Genomic DNA, 27085 nt, shown 5'->3' on the forward strand with positions numbered 1-27085 from the left:
TGGAAATTGGACTTAAATCTTCATAAGTAACAGGGTCACAGAGTAAAGGTAGCATTGTTTCAGACTGAGGAGACTGAAGAAATATAGCAAGTAAATGTAGCATGCAATCCTGGCTTTGATCATCTGGCTGTCAAAGATACTATGAGAGAAACTGGTGAAAGTTCAATGCAATCAGAAGGTTAGATTGAAGTAATGTATCAAAGTTATTTCCTGATTTTAATGGCTAAGTTGTACTTCAATGGGAGACTGCTTTTTAAAAGAATTATAAATTGAAGGATTTGGTGGTCATGGTAACTTATTCTCAAAGATTTTAAATAATTCTGATATCTTTTCTGGAAGTTTTATGGTGTTACACAGGAAAAATTAACATAGAAAAATATCATGCATACTTATGACAATGGTAAAACCTCTTATATGTAAATTGTGTGTATGTGTAGATTACACATAAATATATAAAGATATACATCAATACATATGTATCTCATATTGATTGTATGTGGCCCTGAAAGAAAAAACATGGAAAGACATTTACCAGGAAGTAAATATGGGTCATCTTGAGAAGTAAAGCTGGGGAATTATCTAGGGTAAGCAGACAAGGAGACAGGGAGTGAAACAAAAATGGAAAATAAAAAATAAAACTGTAGGGCTAGGATGTGGCTTGGAGATTGGGAGCTTGCTAATCATGTATGAATACCTGGGTTTAATCCTCAGCACAAGAGAAAGGGAGAAAGAGAGAGAGAGAGAGAGGGGGGAAGGAACCTGCATACTAAAGAAATAATCTGCACGATTATATTTATTAATGTATGAATATTCATTTTAATAATATAACTAAACAAGGAAAAAAGAGCACAACATCTCAGTCTTTTTAGCCTGATACTTTTGGCATTAATCTTTGAATTTTCTATCTTGATTCACAAAGGCAGCTTGTAATTCCAAATCACTTAACACAGGATGGTTAAATTAGGACAATCAAGTTTTGCTGCCCTTTTTAACTATTTGTTTACAAGTCAGAATGAACTATCTTTTATAGATAATTATGTTATACAGTGGAGTCAAACCTTTATTTCTATAGGAATTTTCTTCCATCTCTAAAATTTAAAGTTCCTGAATCGGAAGCTTTAAAGAAATAATCTTTGCTCTTTTGTGTAAGGCACCGTGTGAGTAGAAGGTAGAAAAAAAAAAGAGATGAAAAAGATATCTTTTTTCCCTATTTTCTTTTAAACTACTATTGAATTTTGTGACTCTCCATTTTAATAAAGAATTCAAAATGAGAACAAAAAACATATCATTGAATTCTTCAGTTTTCTTAAGTAACTCTTCTAATGCAAATATCCCCTGTTTATTTTTTTTTAATCTAAAATAAATTGTTTTCTCAGCTGCAAATCAACCAATTCCTGCCAGTCAGCAGTGAAACACCATAGGCGCTCCTCAAGATCAATTGGGTCTCCTGTTGTTTTTGCTAGAAAATGGACACAGATTAGCTGTTGGTTGAGTGTACCTCAGTAACACAGTTTTGTTCTTTTCTATTTATCAAAATCTCAGGGAAACAATGGCATTTGCATAATTTACCTTTAATGAACAAGAAGTGGCAGTATGGGAAGCAATACACAGCTTTAAGACATGAAATCAACTTGAGGTTTATTTTAAAAAACCAACACAGTGAGAATCTTTTATTGCCAAGTTACTAAAGGTAGTATTGATGACTGCTATGGACATATCAGCAGCTATCAGACAGTTGCCTGAACAAACATTTCACATTCAATTCACAATTCAAATTAGTCCTTTTTTTCATTTTACTTTAGAAAGAACACAATCTTCTAATTCTGCTCAATAAAGAGGAAGCCAACAAACAAGACACACCACAACTTCAGAAGTCAAGCAGGTTTACAGATTGTAAGCTTTTCTTTAAATTATACAATACTCTTCTGGCAGGAAGCAAATGAAAGCTCTTACTTTCACTTGTAGTCATAAATTGTTTGAAGATCATTTAAGTCTTTTTATTGATACATATTAATTAAACAGAAAGGTGGGGTTCATTTTGGCATATTTATGCATACATAAACACATAATCTGATCAATTTCACTCCCAATTCCTCCTTCATCCTTTCTTACTCCTTTTTCCTAACCCCCTCTTCTAACCTACTAGACTCATGTAAAAAAAAAAATCATTTTGTAGCAGGGAAATAAGGATCAGGACACAGATCTGGAAGTAACAGTGGCACCTCAGCCCAGAGAGATAATTTCCATAGTCTGAGCCCCAAGCACCTCAGGGCTTTTAGTTAACATAAGAAAATTTGGGGAACAGCAAGGGAAGGGAGTTTGTGAAATTCTATTGGAGGGTCCATTCTACATTCTTTATATGGATATAAGCTTGTCAACAGCCTGGGGTCTATTAGCTTATATAGCTTAGGGACTTTTATTGCACTAAACCTTTAGGGGGATAGTTCTGTTCTGTTATATTGTCTCCTGCTTCTGCTACTGCAGTTTTCTGTTATAGGTACCTGTTAGCTGCTGCAAGCTTCCATGGTTAAATGTCAGTAAGCAGAGCTGCTATATGTCAGCATGCAAAACCATAGCCTGTCAGCTCTTAAACAACTAAAGTTTCCATTTTGTTCTACCACAATTCACAGGAAGGAATGAATAAAACGTTTCCTTAAAGATGGATTCAAAGAGATCAAGAAAAATCTGGTGGATATGGTGGTGCATGCCTGTAAACCCAGCAGCTTAGGATGCTGAGCCAAAAGGATCACAAGTTTGAGGCCAGCCTCAAAAACTTAGCAAGGCCCTAAGTGACTTAATGAGACTGTCTCAAAAAAAAAAAATTAAAAAGTTTGGGATGTGACTTAATTGCCCTGTGTTCAATTTCTAGTACCCACTCCCAACCCAAGTAAAAAGGAAAAATCTGTTGAATACCATCTAGAAAACTGAAAAGAATCACATCTTTTAATATGGACAAAAATTTTTAAACAGCAATAAATAGGGAATAAAAGTCTATTTGAAGTGTCTCATGTCCATACTCCAGAATATGGCTTTATTGCTATTTGCAACCCACCATGAGTTTCCTATAAAATTTTATTAAAGATGAAGATGTTGTAATCCATCTTATTGCTCTAGTGATCACACTCCTTTATCCCAGATTTATCAATGTTGAACTGGAGCAGTTCCTTGCTGTGGGAAATGTCCTGTGTAGGATGTTTAGTGCATCTGTGGCCTTTCTCACTGGTTTTCAGTAGGCTTTATTCCCTTTTTGTGACAAACAAAAATTACAATAGATTTTGCTAGATGTTTCCAGGGGGCCAGAATTGCCCCTGGCTAAAATCCATTGCTTTAAATCAATTTCAAAATTCATTATCTGGCACCTAATCCTATTAAAAACAACAACAACTATATCTATCTATATCTATCTATCTATCTATATAGATAGATAGATATAGATAGATATAGATATATAGTTATATATAATATATAATTATTATATGTAGATATACATTGTTATTATATATATGTATATAAAATACACAAAGTTCTTGAAATTGACTCTTGCCTCTGAGCTATATATTCTCTGTAGTCGGAGTTATTGTAACCAACTATTTTATACTTATTTAAAAATACATTCACTGCTTTCTATAGCTCTCCCTGCTCTGTTGAATTGGTTTTCTAAGTCAATAGAGACAAAAATTCTCTTTAATATCTAATGCATCATTTCCCAAGACTTTCAAAATATTCCCATTACAGGCCACAAATCCTTACATTGCAGAATACTTCAGGTGAAAAAAAAAACTTTCATTTAAAATGAAATGAGTATTTACAGTTAATCTAAACTCAGGATAAGGAAGAATATAAAACCTAGGGTTACAGTTCAGCACAGTTCAGGAAGTCTCTTGTAAGTCTAGAACCTGTAGAAGGAGGGCACCCGTACTTATTAAGTACCAGGCTGAATTTTTCTTTAATCCCTGGAGAAAAGTTTGTGTTTCACAATTTAAAAATAATTTAAGCTTGCTGGGAAGCAGAACAAAACTGAAAATCTTTCCTCACACTCCAAACCCTGATGTCACAGGTTTTACTCGTGATTTTAGCATATTTTGTGCTGCTCGAAGCAGATTTAGGGTTTGCCACTTGCCAGGGAGAGAAATAATTTCAGGGAAATTAGGTTCTTGTAATAGCTAAGAGCTGGTCATGCTCTGGGATTTCTCCAAATTCAAATTCAAACATTTTAGTAATCATAATGTGTTTGTATAAGAATGTACAGATGGAGTGAACTTTACAGTTGGGGAGATACATTTTATTATATTTCTTGTGTAGAGTCAGAAACTGAACTGCTAAGGATGTTTTGCTTGCTCCAGATCAAACAATAATAAATTCAGCAGGCTTAAGCATTCATTTCGAGTCTTCTCACTTTTCAACCACCTCATTCTTTTCTGAGGCCGCAAACGTGCATGCCCATTGGCCCCACTTTGATAGTCTCTGCATCTTAGAAAGTATACATGTGCTTTGAGGAATCTCTATGTGCTGTGGAGAAAGGCTGCCAGAGACTCTTCCCTGATTCACATGCATTCAGAGGCACACTTTGTCAGAGGGAGAGTCCTAGTTTCCCATCAATATCCTCACATATTACTTCACCAAAGGACAGCAATACATTGTAAAGGCATTCAATTACTGGAACATCAAAAACGTCTCTAGAGAAAAATCTTAAATCTTAAAATTGTTCTTTTACTTCTAATTAGACTCAAGAATTTTTTAATTATTGATTTGGACTTTCCAGGGAGTATTTATTATATTTCATTACTTAAGTATATATCTTTCAGAAAACTCTGTGTTCTCTCATTTTCTTTATTTCACCTTGAAGCTGCTCAAGCCCAAATAGCTCATTTCAGAGGTAATCAGGAACAAGATGGTTGATATCATCTTTAGGTCCTTACTTTCAAGTCTTTTTCAGAGTCTACATAGAGCTAAGCATAAGAGTAGGGAAAAAAAAGCCAGAGACTGATGGCATGTTTGAAAGTTAGTTTCAGTTTTCCTTGAAATCAGATCAACCTGACAGTCAACAGATCTTTACTGAGTACATAGTACATGGTTCCAGAATTGCTCTAGTTACTAAAGATGCACTAGCAAATGAAATAGAGACTCTGATTGGAGACAGAAAACAGGAAAAACAGATAAAAGTAAAAGGAGTGTTGCAAAATATTGAAATTGTGGAAATATCCTGGGAACAAACAGATTTGTTGATCAATTAGAAATGAGAGAGAGCCATGGGAAAGAAAAACTCATAAATGACTTGAAAGGCTCCAGTCAGAGAATCTGGAAAGGGGAATTTTCCATTTACTGAATAGGAGGAAATGCCTGAGGACCACTTGTTTTCTTGGGAGAGGGAAAGTGAGCATCAGTGGTAAATATAGGCTAGGTTAATTTTGAGATGCCAAGATAATATTATGAGGCTCATTCTATTATCCTTTTTCAAGAAATGAGGAATGATTTCTTTATATATTGAAAATGTTGCATACTGAGAGACTTCAACTGTCATTTGTATCCAGAGACTGTCTCATTGGAAGAAAATCATCTTGCCCAAGGTCAAAGCACTTTGTGAATCAACCTGCAACTAATGAATCAATGATGCAAGATATATAAAGGACCTGCCTCCTTGTCCTAACCTTATAACTCTGAAGAGTAATCTCAACCATAGAGTTTTACTGGGTTCAGTTAAGGAATTAACTGGGAATACACTGAAGTTCAACTTCTCCCTAAATCAGACCTTCCTTCCTTCTCCCTTCCATAGAAAATGATTCCAAAACTACTCTGTCATGGCTTTGTAGTTTTTTGACCAAAAAAAAAAAAAAAAAACAATAAGAACAAATGAGAGGAGAAACAATATATTTAGGGCTCCCAGTTTCAGAGGTGTCAATCCATAGATGACCAACATAATTGCTCTGGGTTCGAGGTGAGAGAGAATTTTATGGTGGAAGGGCATGGTGGAGGATCACTGCCCCACTCACAGAAGCCAGGAAGCAGTGAGAGTGAGGGCAAAGGAGTCACAGGAAGATTAACCCTACCAAGGCACACATACTGTGATTCACCTCCTTTAATACACCTCACCTGACGAGAGTTGCTACCCTATTAGTCCATTTGAACTAGGATAAGCTCACTAAATTACAGCTCTCACAATTTAATTATTTCACCTCCAAGCATTCCTACATTGACACAGGGGCTTTAGGGGGACACCTCATATGGAAACCAAAACATACCCCTAATAAACATCCTTCAAAGGAACCTTATCTTAAGGCCTGCTTTCCTTAACCCAACCCAAAACCTGTGGTTTCTTAACATCCACAGGGAATTACTAAGCTTACAATTGGACATGAATCTAACGTTTTAGGATGAGAACTAAACTGGAAATACAGATTGTAAGTCATGGATATATAACAATTTGAACCCATTAAATAAGGGTAAATAAATTTAGGAGTGAACTTAAGTGAGAAAGAAGAGGTTACAAAATTGAGAGTAGGGGCTTGTCAACTTGTAAAAGTCAAAAGAACTATCAAAAAAGACTGTTCTAGGGAATCAAGAGAGAATGTGGGAAAATCCCAAAGAAATTGTGATATTCTGAAAGTTAACTAAATAAAATTTTCTCACATCTTGCTTATGGAAAGAGTAAGAAGAAGAATTACCTTAGCAATAATGAATGGGCATTCAGATCACAAAGGGAATAATTCTGGTAAATAAATGTATCTGAGAACCTGGTTACATTAGGGTCAAGAGATAATATTAGGAGGGAGAATCACCAACACTTCTCTAAAATACTATGAAGAATAAATTTAAGAAGATACCACATCGAAAAGAAGCACGAAATTGTGTAAGTGGCTAGGTGGGTTCATGAGATCAAGGAAGATTTTGCCATTGGTCTGCATTAATTGCAAGCTATCATAGCATATTTAAATGCATATGTAAATAAAAAAGAAATTCTTGTGAAGCAAAAGGAAAATGACACTTCTTGAGAAGTAGGCTTGAATAGACAACTGTAGACATGGATAGAATCCAGCAGAGTGTGATCAGGGTCAGCGCTAAGAACCCAGAATTACCCGATGCCACATTTTCCAATTTACCCTGGTCCTCACAAATTAGGTTGCCAGTCTGAGTGTTAATGTTGTCCAGTGTCATTCCACAAATTGGGTATTATAGATCATGATGAGATAAGAAATTACAGTCATGTTTAGAAACAGTGATTTGATAGTGATTTATTATCTGCTGACTCTGATAGCAAAAAAAGAGGTGCTTCATTTTTATATCTTTTTACCCATTTTCCTAGCAATTCAAATAAATGTATCCTTTATCAGAGAGGCTTTGAGAAGCACTGATCTAGTATGCAAATGAAGGGGACAATTTAAATTGGAAAACAATGCTGATTTTTAATTACAGAAGTAAAAGCAAAACACATACAAAACAGGTGCAGAAATTGAGAAATGTAGTGGTGTGAGCATGTAAAAGTATTTACTTAAGTGTGGGAAGAAAATACACAGAAGGAGAAATGCTAAATACAGGTTTTATCTTTTTCCCCCATTTTGAAAATTTTCAAAATGAATGTGAGAACTTGGCTTGCTTCTATACCTCATTTTCTAAGCCACCAGTCCTTTCTGGATGAAAAATAAAATGATCTTCACCTACTTCCTGTGTGCCTCACCTACTTCTTCTTAAAGTATAAATCAGAAACAGAAATGAAGCCTAACTCAATTAAAAGCAATCATATAAGTCATAGCCAGAATCCCTTTTGTGCAAAGTTTAAATATTGTTTAACATCTTTATGTTTTACTTATAGAAAGAAGGATCAAGAACAAATTATTTGGACATAATTATTATTTTTAATTTTTTTAAAGTTGGATACAATATCTTTACTTTGTTTACTATATTCATTTTTTATGTGGTGCTGAGGATTGAACCCAATGCCTCACACATGTGAGGCAAGCGCTGTATCACTGAGCTATAACCCCAGCCCCTGGACATAATTATTTAAATGGACCAAACCTAGGATTTGCTTTTCCTTTCCTAATCTCCCTGACACCTCATGCCTATAAGCACATTGTTGTCTATGGAAGATTTAGGTAGCACTAAATTATTCTTTGGGAAGAGGAAGATACATATATGAATAGAAAATATACCAAAATAGGTTTCCTCACTGTTGATGGCTTTATATGCCCAGAGATGAAAAAGTATCCTTAGATAATACACATGCCATAGTGTCAAGGGGATCAAAAATTTTTGGAAACTTGAATTTACCTTAATATATGCTTTAAAGGAGAAATACAGATCATTATGAATGTGGTAAATTTTTTGCAAGAAGTGCATGCTTCTCATTTTGAGTTGCTCTCTGTAGCCCTCATCATCTTCCTCATATCTATCTATCCACCAATTCAGCTCACATACAAAATATAAATTGTTTACAGTTAGGTAACCAATGTCAGTGTTCAATGTATTTGGCTGTGTCATGTACACACATGACATTATCCTTTAAAAAAGACAACATTAATGATAAAAGTACCATTTGAAATCTATTGCAAAGAAAGATGAAAAAATGAACTTTCCCACATGTAAGCTTGAAAAATAGAGTAAAATGCATGAAACTTCTATTCTATTTCTCTCACTTATCATAATCAGGAGGGTAATCTACTAAACAGGATAAATCCTACATAATGTAATTAAAAGGAAAATGGCCATTTTTTAGTACAACCTGCAATATTCAGCTATACAATACATTAAGAAAAACAGAATGCTCAAAGGAAAACTGTTTTGATTAGAGAAGAGCAAATCCCCAAATAAAGTATCCGAAGTGATCCTCGTAATATAAATGACATTGTAAATTCTGTAGTGCGAGGGCTGTGATTCATGTGCACTGTGCCTGCACCAGCTGCAAAACACTCATGAATCATAAACTCCTGTATCATCTTCAGGGCAAAAATTCATCCTATTTTATAACAAATATTCATAAAAAAAGTGAAGAAAAATAAAGAGTTGAAAGAAACCCTAAAACTTCTATAACACTTCAAAGATGTTAGAAAAACAAATTAGCACCTAGGACAGGACCTGTGAATACAAAGGGGCACACTATAAGACAGTTTGCATTTAATTCAAACTTTTTGGAAAGGGATCAATTTTGTAGTGAGATCAAGGCAGCAGAAATTTTTCTTCAGAACCAAAAAATAATAATTCCTTGAGGCATATAGGTTAAATTACAACTTTTTGAAAATATTTAAAACATGAGATAAATAAATTAAGATGAAAAGAAAATGCATACTGCAAACTAACAAAATATTTTACACTTATACCAAGGCAATGCATGCTTATTCCCTCTGGTAACAAAGGGTGACAACATTCAACTTCTTGGTCTGTTTCTCACTGTTTTCTATTTTCTCCTGCTATTTGTCTCTGAGCCATTTTACCTGCAATTGCTGTTTCTAACAAGGAGAAACCAGAAAAAGGAAAAAGGATCAAACTGTCAGAGTCATTCAGCTTACACATAGATGGAACCACAACCGTAAAGCAGTGGCTAAACTAATTTTTCTTCTGTCAACTGGACATCATCTGTATAATATTTTTCTTCACTGTGGTAAAGAATCATGAATCAAAGAGAAGACACTAAAATCAAGGATGATTAAGCAGATGCTAGAAAGAAAAATAATGACTAGCTGTCTCAAAAGATCTACTCTAATATTGAAGGGATTGTCAGCTAGTCCAAGTAAAGCTTAAGGGACTAGGCAAACCTCAGTCATTAGGAAAGGCAGTTAGCACAGAGACAGTAGGATCAGACAGCTTGCTTTGAAATCCAACCTCTGCAACTGGCTTCTCTTTGACATTGGAAATGCTGCTTCATGCCTTTCCTGGAGTATTAATCCACTCTTTGGTGTATATCCAAAGGATTTAAAAATCATCATACAACAGTGACAGAGCCACATCAATGTCTGTAGCAGCACAATTTCCAATAGCTAAGCTATGGAGCCAACCTAGGTGCCTTTCAACAGATGAATGGATAAAGAAAATGTGTTATATGCACACAGCTGATTATTAGTCATAAAGAATGACTTTATGACATTTGTTGGTAAATGGATGAATCTGGAGACTGTATGATAATTGAAATAAGCTAATCCCCAAAGCCAAGGTCAAATGTTTTCTCTGGTATATGGAAGCTAACCCACAATCAGGGATTGCGAGAGGGGAAGTATAGAAGTTCATCAGATTAGACAAAGGGGAATGTGGAAAGGAAAGACAGTGGAATGAATCTGACATAACTTTCCTATGTTCATGTATGAATATACTTTAGTGAACCTTACCATCATGTTCATCCACAAGAAACTGATTTAAAAAACAGTATGGGCAAATGGCAAAAAGATTAATAGAGGGAAGAGAATAGAGGGTGGGGAAAGGGGAGGGGAAAGAGGGTATTTGGGATTGAACTAGACCAAGATATATCCCATGCTTTTATAATTATGTCAAAATAGATTCTACTGTCATATATAACTGAAAAGAACCAATTAAAATAAAGTTAAGTACCAACTAAATGCTCAGTGTAGTTTCTAGGTAATAGTAGTTGTCAAACAAAATTAGATTTTGATATTGTCATTGATTTCTAGCCATGTGCATCTTTAGCTTCCAAAGTGTCATTTTGTTCTCTAATTACAAGTGATCATTCCTTTTCAGTGGAGGACTTAGAAATCATAAAGGAAATGAACTACTCTTTGGAATATATGTATTCACTCATATTCTTTAACATTTAAATAGCATACCCATTATTCAAAGTACCTAGCATTTTTGGCCCCACTTTTAAAATTTCAACCTTGTATGATAACAACAAAAAAGGTTGCATTTTCCTCTTTGAAAATAAAAAAACAATATTTTCCATTAATAAATCTCTTTTTTTCACTTTTCATTTTAATCCCTATAAAGTTTACATATTATCTTATATAATATCTTCCCTGAACCAAAGACAACAACCTGCCTGTATTTCCTATGCTTTTAAAATTCAGACTTCTCTTACATATCAAGGGATGTTGGCTCCTACAATTTTTTAATAAAAATTTGCTAAATATATAACCTTGGTAACTAATTTTGCTTTTGTTTTTAGATAGCTGATGTGAGACCCATATTCAACACAGTTTAATGATATCTTCATTCAATTTAATATAATACATTAATGCCAAGTTTCAAGCATTACAAGCTTTTATATTTTCTTCTGTTAGAGATGGCCTTGTATTTTATATAAACATAATAGACATTTTTGTTATTAATTTTAAGTACTGCACAATGGTACAGTGAAGAGGTCATTAAATTTTTTCTATAAAACATTTGAGGTAAACATTTTGGGCTTTGAGCTATATACACGGAGTCTACATAGTATTCTTTAGTTTTTATTGTTTCATTTCATATTTTGTTTATGTAAATGTTTTTATTAAACTTCTAATATATAAAAAATAAATAAAATGCTTAGCTTTTCAACTACTTTGCCTGTGAACAGAGGTTGTCATTCTGTGCTATATTTCATCTGTTCTTTGTTTTAATTTTACATCAACACTAATATATGTAATATATTGTTTTAATGGCCTCTTAGATTCAGAAATAAACCTATCAGTAAATGTAAATAGAGAAGTAGCAGCAAAAAAAAAAAAAAAAGTAAAAGCCACAAGAAGAACATTATACATCAAGGAATAATTGCCAGCTCTTATTTTCCTTCTACTCCCAATCCTGAAGGAACATATTGGGTGCATAGAGTACGCTACTTTTACTCTCTGAGACCACTTGAGCTCACTCCTACCTGGATTTTTAGGGAGTATTGTATTGAGAAAAGGGAATTTCTTGAGGAAAGAGCTGAGAATTTAATATTTCCATCAACTGTGCTTTATCTAGGTTATAATCTTTATCCTATTTTACAACCTGTAATAAAGGAAAAGAGTCAATTTGTGTTTGTGTTAAGTGCTTGTTTTTGAGATAACTGATATAAATCATATTATTTCTTTAGTATATTTTACCATTATTTAAAATCATAAAATTAGCTGCTGGAAACAGATAAAATGCAATAGAAAATACTTTCCAAAAATGGGCTGAAGAATAAGATTTATTATTTTTCTACATTCTAGCCATAAATAATAGCATGTAGTGGGCAGATTCATGATTTTGGAGTCAATGAAAAAACAAAACTAGGTAACAAACTTTGGTGTTTCTTAGTTTCTTCATGTTCTAGATCAATAAAGATAAAATCTGTCTGCTTATTAAAGTCAGAGTTATGACAAAATGAAACAATGTATTATACATATATTAAAGGTCATAACTTTGTTTGTTAGCATGCTAATGTGGCCGGCTTTCGGTAATATATCACATCTTATAAGTGAAAACTTGGAAATAGAATAAAATAAATATGCTCAAGACATAAGTATGATAGAGAAAATAAAGCATTTGAACTAAGAAAACTTGTTGAAAACTCTGACTGATCAAATTCTACTAAATCAATTGAATTTTCTAAATTTATAATTTTGTTTGTTATTAGAATATTTTCCTAGATAGAAGAAGCTCCATCATACTGAAGGAAAATGAAAATAAATAAAAAAAAAACAACTGGAATGAATATATGATAGATATGCACTGTAATAAATAAACATTTAAGTTATAAATCACTGAGATTTTGAGTTTGGGTGTATGTCAATAATAAAACCTAGGTCTCCTTAGGAAATAATAAGTAAAGAATTTAAGGTAAGGAACTTAGTGTCTGATTCAGTGTTAAGTACCACAATAAGGGGCTAGCTATTTATATTTTGAGGAGGATAATGACAACATGGAGAATTTTATGTTAAGAAAAGAGGATTATGCTAATGATGCTTGGATGGAGGGAAGAAAATGAAAACTATATGTAGAAGTAATTGGGAGGGAAACAATTGTTCTTGTTAGGAATGTAAGTGACATGTATTTGAATATAACACAAAATATTCCTTGGTAGAATTGCCTTATCTTTATTGTGATTAAAATAGATAAAAAAATCCAGAAGAGGAAGGAATCTGGTATCATTAACACATTTTATTGATTTAATATTTTAATAAATTAGGTCCATATCTGGAAAATTCCTTAAGCAACTCAAGAATGGATTTGTTGCATTGGCCAATTCCTGTGACATAAAAAAATGCCCACCATGGCAAAAGTCAAGCTAAGCGTTGAAAAGAGATGAACAAAACTATCTTCCATGGCTTTGGGGCTCTGGCACAACAATGTATCAGGTTTCACTGTCTGTTCCAAATTATATATACTTGTGCTTATGAGCAATATTTGAAAATCTCTGGAAGAAAAAAAAAATCTTATCTAGCACTAGCCATGGTCAGTGTAAGGTCCTTGCTTAGCATCAGGACAGCCATCTTAAGTGGCATCTTTAAGTGACAGCTGCCATTTTAAAAAATAATAATTTTGCTTTCTTGGCCAATGGCTTTCTGAGAAAGGCTCATCATTCCCTTGTAAAAACCCAACCCTTCACTGCCCACATTAGGACATGCCCAAGGGCGTATCACCATTCCCTCATACCAATCTCACCCTTAACCATGCATTAGGACCCACCTGGATCTAATCCCTGAGCCTGCCCCATAAAAGTTCCAAACCCCAAGCCTGTTTTGCCTCTCTCTGTCTATGGAAAGATGGCCTTTATTTGTCATCTCTGATAAATAAACTCTGGTGTGTATCTCTGCCTGATCTCTGTCTTTCATTTCTTACTCACCTGTCTCCCCGGTTCCTGGCTTTCCTTTCATGGGTGCCAAAGCCCAGAATCGGGTTCCTTGGAGTTCCTGTTCCCCTCTTTGAGAGTCACTGAACATCCCTGGGCCCTGATCTGAATTCTATCATGGGACCAGCCCTTCATTCTGCCAAATGCCCTTTCTGTACCCACCACTGGATATTCTAGGTAAGACCCCTGTCTCTGGTGGAGCTAAATGACCTATAAGTCCTGGGAAGTGACCATTGAATGTCTAGCACTCCCAGGGTTATTGTGTGGACAAAGGCACCCCCAGACACAGCTTTCACTGCTATGGCTGACCCCTACTGTCAACTGGGTCGATAGGTGATCTTTTATTTGGGTCTAGGTTTTGAAAAAAATCACAGAGGATGGTTGGGAGTTGTTCCAGGTGAGACCTCTTGGCCTTGGGTTAATCACCACAGCTTTTGCCCCTAGGTAGACCTGGCCAGGTGCCCAAGTGCCTCTATGGGCCCTGCCCCTGACACTTACCCAGCAGTGGTGATGACCCCCTAAGCATAACCATCTCCCGACTGGATGATAGTGGAGACTGGAGGATGCCCCACCTCTAAACTCACCTCCTGCATCTCATCATGGGTGGCTCCTCATCCATGCCCTCCCACAGTCCTCTAGGCTGCCTCCTCATTAACCTAGGATCTCTCTCTCTCACCCCAGACCTAAACCCCCCAAAACTTATTCATTTGTGCAATCAGACTCTGCCCTCAATATCCTTTGAACTCTAAATGGCCACTTCATGGCATTCTATATTCCAATATTATCAGGGATGTTTTCAACTATTGTGAGCATTGTGGAAAATGGAAAGAGATATATTATGTTCAGGCTTTCTCCTCTCTACATTCTAAGCCCTCTCTCTACAACTCTTGCTCTCCTGCACAAGTCCTTTTAGATCTCACCTCTTCTAGGCCTGCTTAGAAAGGGACATAAGATCCTACCCAGGACTCCTCCTCCTTCAACCCAACTGATGAGTCCCCACCATACCACAATTCTCTTTTTGATGAAGGCACCACAGCAACTGTTGCCTATGCCCCTCTATCCTTCTCTCCTCCTGCTACACGCTCATGAGCTGCTACTGCCCAACCCACATCTCTGTGTCCTCTAAGCAAGATGGCTGGGGTAGATGGTGTAATCTGGGTTCATGTGTCTTTCTCTTTATGAGATCTTTCACAGATAGAAAAGCGGCTTGGGTCCTATACTTCAAGCCCCACCATAAATATCAAAGAGTTTTAATATCTGACACAATCATATGGTTTGACCTTCCATGATGTCCATGTGATCCTGTCTAACACCCTCCTGCCCAAGGAGTACAGCCGAGTGTGGGAGCAAGCTAGAAATTATGCTTATGAGATACATCAGAACTCCCTGCCCATCCGATTGGCACTGAAGCAGTTCCTGATCAGAATCCCAACTGGGATTATAAATCGCCTGGAGGAGTCACTAGTAGAAACCAATTCATTGCTTGCCTCATGGCAGGACTTAAAAAGGCAGCCCATAAGGCTATCAATTATGAAAAGCTCCAGGAAGTCATTTCAAGTTAAAAATGAAAACCCTTCAGCATTTTTAGATTACCTCACCAAGGCTTTATTGCAATATACTTATCTGGACCCTGAGATTCCAGATGGGAGACAACTACTAAAGACCTACTTTTTCTCCCAGAGTTTCCTGATATTAAGGCCAAACTAAGGTGCCTTGAGAGGGGGACCCTAATTCCCCAAGCTGAGGTTCTGGGAGTGGTCGTTAAGGTTGTATAATGGGAGAGACGAGAAGGCCCATAAGCAGAAATATCAGATGCTCGCTGAATCCATCTTTTTGGCCTCCACATCTGTCTCTGGTTCCACTGGCCCATGGAAGGATCCCTCAGAACCACCTGGACCCTGTTTTAAATGTGGTCACATGGGCTCACACATGTCCCAAGCCTCAAAAGCCTCCGGGCCCTTGTCCTAAATGCCATTAGGAAGCACACTGGACCATGGACTGATCCTGAGCCCATAGCAGCTCCCGGCAATCCATTCCTTCTGGTTCCCCTTTCCAACTCTCAGGACTGGCTGCAGAGGACTGAGGAAGCCCAAATCCCCATGACCTGGCCACTACCATCACACTGCCAGAACCCAGGGTAACTCTGCATCATTTAGGTAGGCCTGTCTCCTTCCTCCTAGATACCAAGGCTATATATTCAGTCCTCAAGGAGTTCTGGGGGCCTACTACCAACCCTTACAGACACCTAGCCTTGTTCGCACTTTTGGCTCTCTAGTTTTCACCCACTCCTTTCTGGTCATTCCTCAGCGCCTTGTTCCCTTTATGGGAAGGAACATCCTCACCAAGTTGGGAGCCATGTTTTCCTTCTCCCCTCATTGATGCTTCCACCCAGATTCTCCTGCTACTCCCATGATCTTCACCCTTACCTGAGGACCATCCCCTATTCCATCTGCCAGCACCTTCCCATTACCCCCTTCCAAGGTGGACCCTACTGTCTGGGATGTTTCTAGTCCTTCTATCACCTCACACCAGGAGCCCATTCATATTCGTCTCAAAACCTCCCTCCATTTTCTGGCCCAATCACAAGACTGCTCTCCCTCCTTGCTGCTGCTGTCCCTCTCTTTTGGCAGGAAGCCTGGTCAGGCTCCTGACGGTAAACCTGCTTCTTATCCAGCTGTGTGTGTGATTAGTCCCTCGCCACTTTTCTTTCAGGGATGTCAGTGACTGGTTCACATTTTCCCATTAGCTTTGCTCTTCACTCTGGGATTAGCTCAGCTTTGGCATCCTGGTGTGAGGGCCCAGGACAATTACCACACACCTTCTTCCTTTCACCAAGTGATCTTCTTCCTCATTCACACTCTGGTCTCATTTGCGTAAGTGACTTTGCCCATCCCCTCACCTCCTCCTCATAAGTTTACTCCCTAGAGGCAGCAGTGAAAGTTAACTTAGATCTTGGGCCAGCACCAAGAGTTTTGCTTGACTTTACCATTTCTTCCCCTTGGAAAGTTCACTCTAGGGTTGGTTCTCAGCTCATCAGCAGAGCTCACAAAGGCTCTGGCCAGGCAACCAAGGCTCTCTACAGGAAAAGCCTGGGAATAGGGAAGTAGCAGGTGACACCCTTCTCTGGGTCCCAGACTCTAGCTCACCACAGGGAACTCCCAAATTCCATCTGACTCACCTCTCAGCTGCTTCCTCATCCACTTAGTCCCACTCGGTTTGGCTCCTGGTCTAAAGGCCCATTGACCAATTGAATATTCCAATATTTCTAACTTTTGTGAGCACTCAGGAAAATGGAAGAAAATCCCTTATGTTCAGGCTTTCTCTTTTCTTCATTCTAAGCCTTCTCTTTGCTCTTCTTGCTCCCCTGCCCAGCTTCTACATGCCACTCAAGTTCTGGATTCCTCCAGAGACCCTAGTTCTACACAAACAAGGGACCCAGAACTCCCTTACATTGCAAAGCACTGGCCAAGGCCACACTGAAGCAAACATTGAAATACAAAGGATAGATTCAGCAGGCTTCATAAGAGGTCTAAGGAAGAAAAGGAAAAAAAAATATAGCAATTTAACTTTTCCCTTGGCTCCAACACAGAAGAATGACTGCCAAACTTTTTCTCTATGTATCCATGATCTCACAAGCCCATTTTACCTTTTATGTAGCTGAAAAGCAGGAATTTGCTCTAGGGATCCTCAGACACATGCTGGGGCCGACCTTTGCCCCTGAGGCTTATCTATTGATGGGTCTTGACCCTACTGTTTGGGAATAAGTTGGGGATAAGCCCTTTTCCTAAGAATATTCGCAGCAGCCTTTCATTAACAAGTCAAGGAAACTCACCTTTGGGCCCAACTCACCATCCTGGCTCCCCAGCACCTAAAGGAACTCCTCACCTACAAGAGCTTACATTCTTTACCCCACTGTCACCTTTTATATCTACAGGTTTCCCTGGTAGAAGACCCCAGTCTTAGTTTCCACACATGCTCACCTTTAAATCCTGCTTTTCTCTTCCTGCTCCTTAGGACCCTTCCACCTCTTCTCTTCTTACCCATTCATGCATTGAAACTCTGGAGGAGCTTCTTCCACATCCTTCCCACATACAGGAAGGCCCCTGGCTCCAGGCAACATACACATAGTTCACAGATGACTCCTCCTTCCTTCAGGAGAGAGTTGGTCAGGCAGAGTATGCTACAGTCTCTCTAACCTTGGTTGTGGAAGCAGCTCCCCTTCCCAATAATACTTTCAATCATCAGGCTGAACTTGTTGCCCTCATCAGAGCCTTGACTTTGGCAAAGGGAGTCTCCCTCAATGTCTACACTGTCTCTAAATATACTTTCCACCTACTTCTCTCCCACTCTGCTATTTGGAAGGAGTACAGATTCCGTACCACCAAGGGAACTTCAATTACTAATGCCCTCTTTATCTCTGATCTCCTTCAGTCCTCAGAGCGTTCCACTGTCATTGGAACTGAAGGATGACAGCTAAGTAACCCCCTTCTCTAGTTGGCACTTCCTTTCCTGTCCTCTCTCTTTGTTCTAGGCATTTTGCTAATGCTTGCCCCCATGTCACTAGTTTTATTCATGACCAGATTCAAAGGCTCTCTAATCAAACAGTGAACCAGCTTCTGTTTCAGGACTTCCAACCCCTCACCAAAATTGGGTCATCCAGAGCCAGCATCACTAGCACCTCCTGGCCACCACCATTGCCTCAGTGACACCCTGAATCCCTAACAAGGGTCCAGACGCCATTCCTTTGTAGCAGGAAGAAGCTACGGAAGATTAATCTACACCCTGTCCCTTAAGGGGCTCAATAACAAACAAAACAGGGGGAAAGTAAAGTCCTTGCTTAGCATATGGACAGCCATCTTAAGTGACAGCTGCCATTTTAAGAAAAATTTTGCTTTCCAGGCCAAGAGTGTTTCTGAGAAAGGCTCACCACTCCCTCATACCAACCCAACCCTTCACTGCCCACATTAGGATTGCCTAGCTCTAATCCTTGAGCCTGCCCCATAAAAGTCCCAAACCCCAAGCCTGTTTTAACTCTCTCCGCCTATGGAGAGATGGCCTTTATTTGTCAGCTTTGACAAATAAACTCTCCTGTGTATCTCTGCCTAGTCTCCATCTTTCATTTCTTGCTCACCCCTCTCCCGGTTCCTCACTTTCCTTTCAGTCAGTATGAGAGGTCTGAGAGGCCAGAGGTTTGTTTAGTATTTTCCTGTATTGAATGCCATCAGTTCAGTAATCACCAACACAATATTAACACTGCAGCCTGCCAAACAACTTTTGGACAGAAGAAAAGGAAGGTTCTTAAAAATCAGGTGGGGAGAGAAACAGGGACCGTTATCTGAAAATAAATCACTTTGATCTCAGTCAAAACAAGATTATTTGGGAGCCAGTCCACTGCTGTCTTTCTGAACTGAGCAATGAGTCAGCAAATGTGGTACCACATGTGAGAAGCTGATGAGGGTAGATGGGGGAAAGGCAGTCAGAGAACCTCTAACACATCCCCTTATTGGAAGTCTTTGGAAGAGTAATTTGATGGAAGCTTTTCAAATTTTAGGTCACTCGTTTAAATTCAGTCTCAGTTGATCAGGAACAAAGGTGGGTGGTTGGTGGCCTATGAAAAATACCTTGATGGTGTCACCCTCATTCTTTCTAATAGTGACTGCCAGGGCAATTGGCACCCTTTTTTTTGCTTCCACCAGCAGCACAAAGTGTGAATAGAAATGTCATTGTAAGTATTTTTTCAGCCTTTGTGCCTAAGAAATCTGAGATATGAAAAGGCCAATTCCTTTTCATCTTTAACTCACAGCTAGCATTATTCTCCTATAATATGCTTCCTAGATCTTTCTGGGATTTATTGAATAAAACCTAGGCCACCTTATGAGAAAAATTATGGCTTACCTCATAGAAAGTTAAATTATATAAAGGAACATTGTTATAGAGGATTTAAAGATAAAACATGTAATTTCTGACAAGAAGCTTACAAATCGAAGATTTATTTTATTTTCCTTTTTGTTTCAATAAATGAATCCTCATGAATATAAAGAAACAAATTTTCATTATTTTATTACATTCATGTTTCTTAATATTAGGTTTTCCAATTCTATATCATTGTAATAATTTGACTAGCTGCTTTTTCTATCCTGAAGAAGTGGTATTTTTTTTCCTTTATGCAATTTCATTTCCCTTATGTTCTAATAGTAAGTAGACAATAAAATCAAACTCTTTCTAATCACCTGCAGAATAAAAACAAAATAAATATTTGAGGAGAGCTACAGAGAAGTACCTGGAAAAGCCAACCAAATTGTGACAGCCATGGGTAACCAGAGAGATATAATGGAAAGAGACCTGTTTTAGAAGTGTGGAAAATTCAGTTCACTGATCTTAAGCATCAATTATTTTTTATAAAGTTCACTTTCCACATCTGGAATATAGGCTGGTGTTTTTTTTTTTTTAATTTTCACATTATTTTCAATACTATGGAATAATTCTATAAAATTATTAATTAATCAGGATTGGAGTAAGAACATAACAGTATTCAAATGGATTTGTGCATGATGTAACTGTACTTATGTGACTTCCTAGACTGATGCTAGAACTTTTCTGCTTCTATTCGTATTAAAATCTCTCCTAATCTTAAGGGCCAGCTCCCTAAATTTTCATATTTAAAAATTCTTCTATTTCCATGTAACTCAAGGAAAAGATAAACTCTGTCCTCTGAATACCCATAGGTAAAACAATAGTCATGCTATGGTTCTATGATTGTTGTAGCAAGTGATAGTTATTGACACCATATGTAGCACAAACTGGAGCTGCATATTCAGTCAATGATACACCCTTAACTGGTCAAATGTGCTTTGGTCAGGAATATATAAATAGTAAAAACCAAGATATCATCTTGCACGTAACTCATATGCCCATGATTCTGAGCTGGAAATAGAAACATTAGCTAAATATATACTTCTTATCTAAATGAATACACCAAGGCACATAATTATAAGACTAGCCTGCAACCATAGAATAGAATTTGCTTTAGAGTCAGAATGCCTATCATCAACCTTTGAGTCTAAGGTTATTTCCCTATACAACACAGTAGCAAAAATAAATCCAGCTGGGTAAGGGCACCCAAGACAGAAAATAATAGTCAGCTGCAAACTCTTTAGTTGCAAAGTATAAAATATTCAAGTGCATGTTTCCAATCCCTTCATTTTCTCCTGTAATGATTACAGCTAATCCCTGCCAGCCAAATGTTAGTTCTTCATTGTGGCAATCAATAGAATAGATTAGCTGTGCAAACCCTGCATCCATATTATGCTTGCTTTCCTTTCCAGATGGAATTTTCATTCTCTAGAATACAAGCAGGCATGCAACCCACCCTCTCAACCCCTAAAGAACAAATATAAACTCATTAGTCTCCAGCTTGTCACTTTAGAAGGTGTGTGTGTATATGTGTGTATGTGTGTGTGTGTGTGTGATGTCAAACATACCTGTAGATTTAATAAAACAGCACCAATCCTCATGGCTTCACTGATTTCAAGGCTGTACATCAGCTGTGGAAAGCGGGGAGGGCTTTGATTATTTGGAGGAAGCACTTCAATGTACACTGTGCAGATGGAGTGCCTGCAGAAAATGAGAAGTGAACAAGATGTTTAAAAAGCTACATAGCATTTAAAGATAAACTGAACCTTTTATCATTTTTTGGGTTTTATAGGCCAAAAGCTTTTCAAACTTTATAGAAAATAGTAAAATCAGCTTGAAAGGATAGAAAAATAAAAGCTTCCTCTGGAACATAACACTTCTACAAAATTATCTTACTAAAAAGGAAAGGAATTATTTCTGTATATTTTTAACTTAGGTAAAAGTACAAATTAAAAAGTAATAGCTATACAACAAAGCTAATAAATTAACATGGATGACTTTTGACTTTATTTTTTAATGCTTTTTTAATAGCAAAAAATATTCTATAAACATCTGGTAATAGGAGCTGTCCTTTGAGCTCTCTTCCTATTAAACCAGCAGAGGAAGTATTGATTAAAATACCACACAAAAGCAAATTATGGACTGTTTTGTTAGTTCTGTAGCTGACACGAGTGACTTAATGTAAGTATATGTAGAGTCAAGAACATAAATTAATTCTTACATAAATCAGTTGAAAACAAAACTAAATGGGTTTTACTGTCTTTGTTTAAAGAGTATAATATGAAAAAACTAAAAGATGAGATTTAATTAATGCCTTTCTTGACCCATAATTTTCTTGAAGAATAAGAAAATACTTTGTTATTACAAACATAAAAGAAATAACACTGACAGAAATGTTTTTGACATCTTAAACTCTTTTTTTTCCATAATAAAAACTGAAGAAGCAAAGTTTATAAAGAAACACTGGCAAAAATATATAATTTATAAAATTTTATAAATTACAAAAAGGTCGTCCTCCATCTTGAAATACATATGCATCTTGTGTAAACATACAAACATGGCCTGAAATGTATGCTTTAAACATTATTTTAACAAAATCATGATTTTTAGTTTAAAACATATTAATTATAGTTTCTATTTGTGGCTGAAATGTTCTTGTTTTCTTAAAGTCTTTAATAAGTGTTTCAATTGAAAGACATGATCACCAAACACATTTTTCTCAGATTAAGTATGCCATCCTACTTTTTGAAAAGCTTTTCACTGAAACACAGATCATGAGCACTGAGATTTAGTTTTATATCTTGTCACTTTGTAATATCCTGGAATCTAAGTTGTTTCTGAGCAGATCCTCAGTAGACACATAGCCATAGGATATTAGGCATCACTGAAAAGCTACATGACTTCAGAGAATTTCATTCTTGCATTTATTGTTGCAAAGGAAGTTTATTTCAAATTTTAGACTCTTGTATTCAATTATGATACCTCTATTCATTATTGCATCTGAGTTAACACTTTACTATTAAAATTTCCTAATAAAATTTTACTTTTTTCATATATGAATGTATGAGATAATAAAAATAATTTATTTATATGTACTAATATATAAAATAATTAAAATTGTTAATAATAAGATTAGCCTTTAGGTTCAGAGTGTTTAAAATAGGTTAAAATAAATGAAATGTTGCTTATAAACTTTAATTCATATGAAAATAAAATAATAGAAATTTACAAAATCTATTATACTTTACAGAAACTCCCAATTCTCATATTGTGAGAACAATGGGATTTAATTTGGAGGTAGAATTCATATCCTTCTAGATGGTGAATGGAACCCAACAGCCACACCAAGAGGTACATTCTCCTGGATATTTTTACCCTTGAGAATCTTGGCTTGTTTTAGTGTACTATTTATCAAGTCATTCAGTAATTTTATGTCTCTTCCTTTTTCCTGACTGTGTCTTCTCTATACATATGTTCTGTAACATTGGACTTATTATTCTCTATGCATACTATGTTTTACATAACTAGTGTTGATAACTTTAGGCAAGTGATATTGAGGCCAGGATTTGTGCTCAGACATTTTCAGATTACACTTTTGGTGCTGCCACTGTGTGATCTTGGGCAGAACACAGACCAGCTTTTGTCCAATGTTATTGTTACCTTCATCTACACTTAGTTGTTTGCTTCACCTTCCACTTTCTAAAATAATTTATGCTATATTTACTAATTATGTTATTTTCCTTCTTGGACTTTGATCTTAGAGTTTTGGAAAAATTTCATTTCAAGGTTACTATCATCTTGAACATCCTGTCACTTCCCTTCCACATGTTTAAATAAACACTATCTTGAGAGTTATTGCTTTTTAAAATGATATCTTCTTTTTATTACTGATGTCAACAGAGTGTCAGAGTTAGCTTTTCTAAATTGAAAACCAACAGTATTTACAAGAAAATGATAACATTCATGTTGTAATAAATAGTAGTATTTCAACAGCATCATTTAAACACATAAATGATACACTAAGTAAATAATATTTTATGTATTTCATGTTTACATTTTATTTCCAGTTCTAAATACATAAAACTGAACATTTATATAACCAAATTTTATTTTGTATAAAGCTGGTTTGATGTATATAAATCTCTGTTTCCAAAACCGAAAACCATTATACTCTATTCTTTCATGTTTGGTATTAAAGGTCAAAGAAGAACAAAAGAGGTAATGCATTTCTCAAATAATCTTATGATTTTAAAGACTTTACATCATCAAATTTGGGCAGATAGTTTTATAAAGGTCATTTAAAAATCAGAAATAATAAGTCACTGAATTAAGTTTATAAAGTTAATTAGCAAAAACAGATAAACCAAAAAAGCAAGATTTTAACATTCAGACTTTGCTTGCCCTTTTTCCTTTCATCTCAAAAGAACAAATTTAGGAAATACACTGGAGAATTTTTACTCATCTGATGTGTGTGAATATAAGACATTCTTGGTTTTTAATAAACCATCATGTTTATGTCACATGATGACATAAATTATTTCAAGTCTTGGGTTCAGACTATGAAATCACAATTTTTACTTATTTATACCAGGCATGAAACATCATCAAAAGCAACTATTTTCAAAAAATATTTTAATTGTCAATAGATCTTTTAATTAATTAATTAATTTATTTATTTATTTATATGTGGTGCTGAGGATTGACCCCATGGCCTCACACATGCCAGGCAAGAGCTCCACCATTGAGCCACAACTCCAGCCCCAAACATAACTCTTTTAAGAATAAAATAAATAAAATAAAACATGAATAATGGGGAGGTATAAGGATGGAACTACGTTGCTTTAACTTTGGAAATGGTACAAATTAAAGTCAAACTTTTGCCATATTACAATAATAATCAGTAATGAGAGAATGTTGCTGGCATTTAGAGGATTGTACGATATATGCTATTTTCTATACAATTTTCTATTAAATATGTCAACATGTGTTATGTCTATTTGTAACTCTACATTTCAACCATGTTGTTTCTATGACAAAGTTTACAGGTGTTTATATTGCGTTCCTCAATAGACTTAAAGAAATTACTGTAGTTTTTCCTTTCTCACAAACATGGTCCTAGAAAAGCTATACTTATAGTTCAGTGCTCATTGATTCTGTTCTACTATTTTGAAAGTACAAATAGCAATCCACAGTAGATCTCAGATTTAAAACCAACATAAGAGGTCAAAGATAAACTCTTAAGGAAAATTAAGGGGCAGAATTTTAAAATGTAAAATGTATTTACCTGTAAAAACAGTAGGGCATTACAGACAGGAAAAATATGTGCAAATTCACAGAGAAATAAACTAGAAAACTATAAGTTTTATAAAACTAAAAATATGGTTATACATGGAACAGCAGTTGCAGTTATGATTGGAGATTGCAAATACTGTTAAATCAAACTTCATCTTGGCAATGGGGAATGGTTGACAAATTTTAAGAAGGTCAATGATATGATCAAATGTGTCAAACCATTCCTGTTCCCACAGCATTGCTTTCCTGTGTCTCCAATATCTTGCTCTTTTTTTCCCCTAGATGGATATTCTATTACTACCCCTTTACGTGTGAGTCTGACATTCTCTTCTGCCATCTTCTGAGTGCCAGGAGGGCAGAGGTCTCATGTTACCTCTATTTCCAGTGCCTACCCAAGAGACTAGGACTTGTGCAAACCAAGTAAATTTTTGTTAAAATAAATCAGTATTTATGTATCATGTCTTTATTAATGTTAAATATAACACATAAAGTTATTTAAAGACTATATATTCACAATGGAAAATTATTCAATTGGAGAATAGATTATTTATATATAGTTATTTATATATAGCCTTGGACTCCAAGAATTAAGTGGGGAAAATGATTCATTCTCTATCAAACAATCATTTTACAATAAATATTAGAAGCTGTTTAGGAGCAGGGCCTTTTATTTTTTCTTACATATTCATAAATACCTAGCAGTCGTGAACTTAATACCAGAACTTAATAAATATTTATTCAATTTAACTGGATTATATACTAAGAAGGTGAGTTAGAGACACGATTAGTGTTAATAATACCCCAGAATGTTTTATGACTTCTGTTAGCTTTTACCTTTTGTCTCTACTCATCTTCTCATCAAAGCCTAAAACAAATGAGCACCAAAAAAGTCAATTATAGACTATTTCTTCTCTCACTTTGAATCTTTAGATCCTTTACCAAACTGAAATAACAGACACATAAACAGTAAATTCATCTTGGATATTTTGAGACTCAATGTTATTTAAATTTCTAAATTGAAGTTACCAATCTGAAAGAAAACTAATATGGAAATTTCCTCAAATTTTGAACACTGCTACTATTGTTTTTGATGCTTTTATTTAATTACATTTAGCTAATACTGTGGCTGTCTGGGTCAATCTATGAAGTATATCATAACCTATATTTTTATGTTCATAATTTAAAAATTTAAAAATAGCATCTTCTTCATAAAGCAAACAAAAAGCAAAACCTCACAACACAGTTCATTCATCAACTCAATTTGAAGGATTCATTTCCCTCCAGAGAAACTGCAAGTGTCATTATCCTGCAGTGCACAGGACATTATCCCAGCAAGTGAAATGAAGGTATATGGATTTTACTCTCTGCAGCTCCCACCTGACGTTTGACCACATGCTATATGGTGATTCTTTAGTATCCAACCCATTTTCTTAAAAAAGAAAAAGAGAGGTTAGGTCAACTATGCCTGGTATCAATGAAAAGACATAGCAATTAGATTCTGAAGGAAGCCCTTTGTTTCCCAGAGAGGAATACAATTTTGCTCAGGTACAATCTACTCTTGTACTGATCAATGCAGGTAACAGCTTATTCAGGCAAAGAGGTGATCACAACTTGCAAATAGGAACTGAGCAAGCTGAGGACTATGAAATCTCATTCATTAAATACAGTTGTCCCCCTTATCTGTGGTTTTTTGCTTTCTGTTTTTTTCAGTTGCTCACAGACAACCACAGTCCAAAAATTTTACATGGTAATTCTAGACATAAACAATTCCTAAGATTTAAATCGCAAGCCATTCCGAATAGCATGATGAACTCTTATATCATCCCTTTCCATTGTTTGTGTGACATTAGTCATGCCTTTGTCCAGCATATCCACAGAGTATATGCTCCCTACCCATCAGTTGTTCAGTTGCCATCTCAGTTATCACATGGACATTTGGAACTGCAATGATCGTGTTGAAATAACCTGTATTTTTAAAAAATATCTTTATTTTGTTTACTTACTTTTAAGTGGTTCTGAGGATTGAACCCAGTGCCATACACATGCGAGACCAGCCCTCTACTGCTGAGCCACAACCCCAGCCCAAAATAACCCCTATTTTGATTGATAATGGCCCCAAAGTGTAAGAGTACTGATGCTGAAAAT

The 27085-nt window shown here is 36.0% G+C and overlaps 1 protein-coding gene across 17 annotated transcripts in view; it reads right to left on the reverse strand.

The window, feature by feature from the left end:
* The window catches only part of Pcdh15 (protocadherin related 15), a 716528-nt gene that overhangs the window by 243939 nt on the left and 445504 nt on the right, over positions 1-27085 (reverse strand). For 16 of the 17 annotated variants that reach the window (XM_077799359.1, XM_077799358.1, XM_077799357.1 and 13 more), the window contains one exon: positions 21217-21349. The exons of the other annotated variant lie outside the window; for it this stretch is intronic. In XM_077799359.1, coding sequence (XP_077655485.1) covers positions 21217-21349 — 133 coding nt within the window. The remainder of the gene's footprint in view (positions 1-21216; positions 21350-27085) is intronic. 17 annotated transcript variants of the gene reach the window in all.

Source organism: Urocitellus parryii, chromosome 5 (genome assembly GCF_045843805.1).
Source record: "Urocitellus parryii isolate mUroPar1 chromosome 5, mUroPar1.hap1, whole genome shotgun sequence".
NCBI lineage: Eukaryota > Metazoa > Chordata > Mammalia > Rodentia > Sciuridae > Urocitellus > Urocitellus parryii.